At 42.6% G+C, this 6,821-nt stretch overlaps 1 protein-coding gene across 1 annotated transcript; it reads right to left on the minus strand.

Annotated features, from left to right (window-relative positions):
* Positions 1–2,235: 2,235 nt before the first annotated feature.
* On the minus strand, positions 2,236–3,696 carry T265_04239 (hypothetical protein; the record flags this gene model as incomplete). Its single annotated transcript, XM_009168932.1, has 1 exon — positions 2,236–3,696. One exon carries the CDS (start codon positions 3,694–3,696, stop codon positions 2,236–2,238), a length of 1,461 nt encoding a protein of 486 aa, XP_009167196.1.
* Positions 3,697–6,821: the final 3,125 nt, after the last annotated feature.

Genomic DNA, 6,821 nt, shown 5'->3' on the forward strand with positions numbered 1-6,821 from the left:
CATATGGAGTGGTCTCAGACAACCCACGAACTATTTAATCCTTCTTGGAGCTTATCAAGTTGATATAGTTCCCTAATTTCTGTCAACGTCATTTCCTACTTGAACATAGATTGCACAGGCTGCAAGAAAAACTTTTATGTGCACAAAAATCTGGTTCTGAAACGAAACTAAATGGAATCCAGCTGATGACGGTTTTCTCCACCCAAGTGTGGTGACTCCTATATAAAACTTCATCTAATATTCTCCTCATCTGTTTAGATTTGGGTGCAACTGTTTACCAGCTTGACCAAGTAATTAAAAAGTGATCGGCCCACCATTTCGGATGTCTTTTTAACGTAGGGTTTCGTACTTGTTCGAATAAGCTTGATGCGAACCTCAAAGTCGCGCAGTCAACAATGTGGACAAACTGGACATAACGCAGTTCATAAAAACAATAATTTATTTGCCCAAGTTAAATTTTAACTAAATGATTCACGGTAATGGAAGACTTACTCACAGCAATTCCGAACTGTAATTCTGTAACAGTGAGATTTTCAGACAAACGTTTTTTGCACTTGCTGCGTACACTTTTTAGAAGGACAGCTCCGGTCTTGTTTACCTAATCCTCTAGATGGTGTCCTGTATTAGCACCGGCTCGGTTGCTGCTTTTTATTGTTGCCAACACCCGCATAACGCTTCAGTGTTGTGTCACACAGCACGTTCGCCTTTGTGTACCATATGACGATAGTTGAGGTCAGGCATTCGTGTTTGACTCATCTCGTATCCAGTGTAGCACGACCAGAGGGTGGTGTTGGAATATTTGTGAGTCAACTTAGTGCACAAAACTACACATTCTGAGACTCTACACAGTAAATGAATCATCAGCCAGCCATAAACTCCAAAGTAACTGGTCCATCGTCACGTTGGACTCTACATTTAGGCACAACCAAGATTGTCAGATATCTACTTACTATTCTCTATATTGCATCGTATATTGCAACATAAGTACAAACTAGGCATTTAGCTGGGAACAGTCATGCCAGTACCGATTTGTACATCCAAATGACAAATATATATTTTACACGGTTTGATACTACGATAACTTTAAAATGGAGAGAAGAGGAAAACTCGTGCCGCTGCAACTTGTTTGACAATGAATAAAAATCCCATGCCAGAAGTAAAAATGTGTGCATATTGTTTTGAAAATTTTTAAAGCCCCCCCCCCAAATAGAACTGTGCGCCGTAGAAAGTAGTGTTTTGTTTTTGTAATACACATGTGATTTACTCTTTGTAGATTCAACCATCAGCTGATGAGGAAATTGTAAACTTTCAAAGAAATCTGGAAATCTCCGGAGTTCCCGGCTATTTGAGTGGTTTGCCAGTGAGGTGGATGCTGAAAGCTCACTCATTATAGATGGTCATTGGTCCATCAAACTATGTTGTACTATGCGTGATCAACTCAGTGCTATCCAATATATGAAATGGAAGGTGCGCTGTTTGCTACTGACATGAACGGCATGGATTAAGTCATGTTTCGCCGTTGCGTATAGCGTTTACGTTGGCCAGACCATATTTAACCCTGTACTGATGTGGTCTTTGTCAAGACGCAAACCACTGGAACGAAAGCGTATCGTTAAAGCGCCAAACGTGTCGCATGCTTAAAAGCTTAAATTCCTTGATCAACAATCTACTTGACGAAGTAACCGGTATGCTATAAATCATGACAACAATGTGCGCGGCGCAAGCACAGAGCTCTACAGAATCACCAGACTAGAATAGGATCTGCATTTGCCATCAAAGAATCAGTTCCATCAACTGACGAACAGTCAGGATGTGATAGACGCTGTGACAGGTTCATCCGACTATTACGCAAAAGGTTTAGGAGTACTGAAGTTCCGGATCAACCATTGTATGGCACAAAACAAAGATGAGCGCAATGTATCTCTTGGAACTCAGGAGAGAAAACGCATCGAGGGACAAACCTGATAAGAAGCTTTACTTACTGACCATTTAGAGGAGGAAAGTCTTCAAAATGGTGACTTTACATGGTCGCGGGGGGACAATTTAGGGGAGATGAATGCAACAAAACACACTATGTCCTCGAGACATCCCCGTCAACCTGGCTGCAATCTCGCAACATTGAGGTTATTCTTTTCAACTAAGCGCAGTTCAAAGGGGAGTTCGAAAGAGATTCGAGCCGCGTGATTGCAAACTGGCTAGGTATCGAGCGAGGTATAGATAATAACCTAAAGCATTCTAATGTTTCTTCAGTCTGCTTGAAAAATATCGCAAAAATTTTCCGTAAAGCACCCTTTTCTTGGTAATTTCGATCTTCTGAATTTCATTTTTCTCATATTTGTGCGGATACTTTTGCACATCTACTAGCCTGGGCTCATCAGGGTCATATTTTCTGGGAGTATTGGTTTCTGGTTCCTTCCCAATTGGTAAATTCACCAGTTTTTCAGAACCAGATATTTTGTCAGTACCTCCCAGATTGTAGCCTTTTGCAGAGCTGCTCTCTGCTGGTTCTGTAGTTGTCACCTGACTGCTTACTGAGTTCTCTGGTTGCAATATTGTAGTTTGAAGCGCAGGAGCACCGGTCTGAAATATCGCGGTTTTAACTGTAAAATCTGCACTTGCCCTCATGCGCTTGGTTCCGTCACAAATATATTTGCAGTCATTTTCATCCTCCTCTGCTTTTTGGCCAGCCTCATGCCATTCCGCATCTCGATCAACTTCCACGTCATAATCATATTCTTGAGGGTTAATCTTCTTTGGCACTTTTTTAGTTGTGTCAGTGTCCACTACCCGAGGGATGGGTAGCAAGCCTAATTCACTTTTTCTCGTCAGAGATAAAGTTGGATTGCCAGTGCGTGGTCTGAGGAACACATTTTCATCTTGTCTCGTGTCTTGACTTTTTTCTAGAGCGGTTTTGGTGCGACTAGAAGTTTGAAATGTTTTGCTCCACTGTGCTTTCTTCAAATTCCTTGGTTTTCTACCTCTTGGTGGACGAAAGGTTGTTGAAGTCACCAAATTAACGTTTGGAGATATTTTTTGGGATCGCCGGTTAAGATTCACCAAACGATATGATTTGGCGTCAATGGAATTGGTCCACAAGTGTGTTAATGGCTTGAATGAACTCTCATCAAGGTTAGTTCCACCATTTTCAGGTGTGGAGGAGATAGCTGTCAAGTTTCCGGTCTTGATCAGGCTAGTTGTCAACTTTGAGATGCTGTTAGTAGTAATGTTATCTGCTTTCGTTGTCCCCGTGTATGTGACCGAGTACCGTGGCAGGGCAGTTATCGGGATCATTGGTGTCGCCTGTTCACTGGTCAAATCTCTCACTACGTTTGCAGTTAGCTCCATAGACGATGCCGTGTTATTGAGGGTTTTCTCGTGGCCGGGTGACGTGAAGATAGTTGCGGATTTTGTTACTACAAGCTGCCGACTTTGTTTAAGTTTACCACTCTCTTCAGGGAGCGAATTTGATTGAATATCGTTTTCAACCGCATTGGTGTAGACTGTGTTTGGATAGTGCGTCGTAGTTCCATTCTCAAATAATACACCAACGTCTAGCAATAAAGGGGATCTTATTGGCCGGGATATTGTTGTCTCTTTTTCAACGGAGTCCTTATAACTCTTCAGGTTTTCTCGTACATCTTTCGGACCATCCAGCATTTTACCGTTATCAGGTTGTGTGATTTTAGGTTCGAACATGTCTGCGAATGCCCCAGTTGCATCTGTATTTCGAAAACAGAGGAGAAAGGTTATTACTTTCATGAAAAATGACTCACTATTACCAATGGATATTGATAACAAAGTATACTATTTTGTGCGCATATCAACTGCCAACAAAGGTATGTTCAAACAGCTACGAGTCCCTTTGTGTTTGTTTCATATGAACTTGATGGCTCTGCGAAACGCCCAAATCTTAGGGTGGCGCCATGATATAGTCTGCAAATGATGTTTGAATACAGTTGTATGTAATTTCATGATTTCTGCAGATTTCAGAGAAACGCCGTTTGAACATGTATGAAGCGCCGATTGACAGACGCAGTTGGTTAAGTAACCAAGTAAGCAATCACATCGCCCAAGGCTCCAACATTTTGAAAGATAGTGAAAGGAATCGTAATGATTTAAATTAGACGATAAGCAACGTTACGCTGCACTAGGCAGCCTATTTAATTTTTAGACATCGTCACAACATGCCTAACATTACATCCACGAGACTAACCAACATTCACTCATTTGCAAACTGATTTGGTTTTTCGAGAGACTCACCTTGAACCCAGCTGAATCTCTCGCTTGTGATGTTTCCAGGCATTACGAAACTATATATGTATCGCAATCTTAGCGACCGAAACATGAGGCGGCCTGGTGCAGCACATTCAGTTACGTGGAAACGTCTCAGACGAGAGATTCAGCTGGGTTCCAGGTGAGTCTCGAAAAGCCAAATTAGTTTGCAAACGAGTGTGTATTTGCTAATTTCGTGCAATTTGGTTTCAAGTAAAACATGCGGTTGACGGAAACTCGGGGAATGTGCCCACCTGATGAGCCCCAAGTTGGGCGCAACTGGTCGTGGGTCATCGAGGATTTTTCAGTGACCTAATGCGTAGCGCATTACAAAATTTTACAATATTGCATAGACAGGAGAATTCAAGATGCAGAGGTCGGATTCGAACGACAGACCTTCCGATCAGTAGATTCGCGCTCTTCCTACTTGAGACATCTCAACACCAGTTGGGCAGTGTGCACTCTCAGGTGTATGGTACTCTCTCTTAATGCGAGAAAATCTGTTATCCCCACTCACCGTGCGATAGGATATTACGAACAGTCGACTGAAGTTAACTTCTATTAACTTGTTCACAATTTCAAAGTGCATTCATGTGTTCACTTGTGTAATCGTTTCCCCAGGCGATCAAACTGACTGTGTTGCAAGGATCACAGTGAGAGAAGAGACTAGCAGACAAGTGAGAGTGCGCTTCGTCCAATGCAAGAGACGGACTCGTTTCCATCTGGAAACGAAGCTTGGTAAGAAGCAAGTGAGGTGTCAGTACTCTGAACATTCTAGCGAAGAATTTTATACAGCCTTGGGTTATTAGGCCTAGCAGTTCGGACACATGCCACACAGTGCTGTGCAGGATCTTGGACGACTCCAATTCCACTTGGGTGGTTCCATCGAAATGATGGTCCGCTCATTTTAGTTCCCACATCGACAAGTAAACGGGGTCAATAACGCAAGAAGGTTCTGAAAGGTACAATCCACTTGTGAGCCGCACCAGACAGACAGCAATCGTGAAAGGAAAGGACTCTCCTTACACATCAGCCATAGGAAACAAATGAGCTTTAGATGAACTCCACATCAAGAGATCCTTCAAATGGTCTCACCACCACCACATATACTGTCACAGTAAGGAAAGGTATTCTTGTTTATTGGTGTAGACTTACGTTTTATTGGGGCCGCCAGCACTGCACTACTCATGGTTAGCATCAGTAGGATTGTTCTACACATGAACATTGTCTCACCAGTTTCATCTGGAAAATGTGGGAGAGATTCAAATCATTTTAGACAAAACAAAGGTGAAGAAAGGTGCATATTAAATCAGGCGGTCTTATGCCAGAAAAAAATAGGTGAAGTTGTAATATCCTGGCTTGCTTTCGGTCGGTGTTGGCACGCAATGTTTGCTTAAAGGAAAGCCAAAGATTTTTCGGGCACAGTTTGGTGGGACAAAAGCTGCCAAACAATTTGACAGTGATGGTGACCTACTGTGCCGCTCCTCACAGACCCTGATTAAGCGCACGGGCGTAACCGAAGCACTTGGTCAGTGTGATTCATGCAATAGTATGTTCAAAACTTAAATGTCTAGCAGCTTCGACTACGACTGTGTGTCTAAGATCGAATGACAAAACATCAGCGACCACTTAGGTCCACCTGTGACAGTAGTCTTATCACCGGACGGATACACGGTTTACGAAAGTGTAAGAGGTAAGACCAGTGAGCCTTCATGCAAGATTTGTTATTGATAAAGTGAAAGAATGTAATATACTCTGCATTCGGGTGTCAGTCAATGTAAAGTCTACATTCCGACAGATTGAACATGTGACTCCAGTTGCATAGTCATCTCTTCTGCTATGACCCAAACAACCTGAGTATTCGGTGTGGATTGTTATAGTCGAATATCGAACGATAAACTAAACGATTAATTTATCCTGATGCCATATGAATTTCTTGATAAGACTATTCCCTAATATTTCTAGCTGCAGCGCTTGACGGTTTCCATGAACGGAAAGCGATGCCTTAACAGAATCTGCCATGGTTGTTCTACGTAACGGACTGGTTTAACTGCTATCTTCAAAAGCATGGTACCAGCGATTTTAGACATATGCGGATCCGTTTCATTTTATTTGGGTGTTCCCGTGATCCATACTAGTTTCTATTGGTGATGCCTGGATTGGCCTCTCGATGGAAACCTCCATCATATTATGAAGGAGACAACTCCAGGTTGCGTTTTTACCGTTCAGCGCATCTGCATCTAAAAATGCTCAATCTGGCTGCGCATACTAAGAATAAAGAAAACCACCTAGGAACGGTTCTGATACATTGATGTTATGCTACCAGGACAGCTTCAAAAATCTATGAAGCATAGCACCTGTCTGATCAGCCATAGGCTAGTGGCGTGCGTCCAAACCAAGAACTATTTTCCCACTGTGTACCAGCCTAATCGAGTTTTTTGTTCGTACATAGGAGTACCAGCTCCTAGCGTGCGGATTTCCTAAATCAGCATGGAAAATAACCCTGCTCAGTTATCCCGAGCCGCGTGTTCTTCATTCAAGAGGGTTTA

The sequence above is a fragment of the Opisthorchis viverrini genome (assembly GCF_000715545.1).
Source record: "Opisthorchis viverrini unplaced genomic scaffold opera_v5_68, whole genome shotgun sequence".
Classification (NCBI taxonomy): domain Eukaryota; kingdom Metazoa; phylum Platyhelminthes; class Trematoda; order Opisthorchiida; family Opisthorchiidae; genus Opisthorchis; species Opisthorchis viverrini.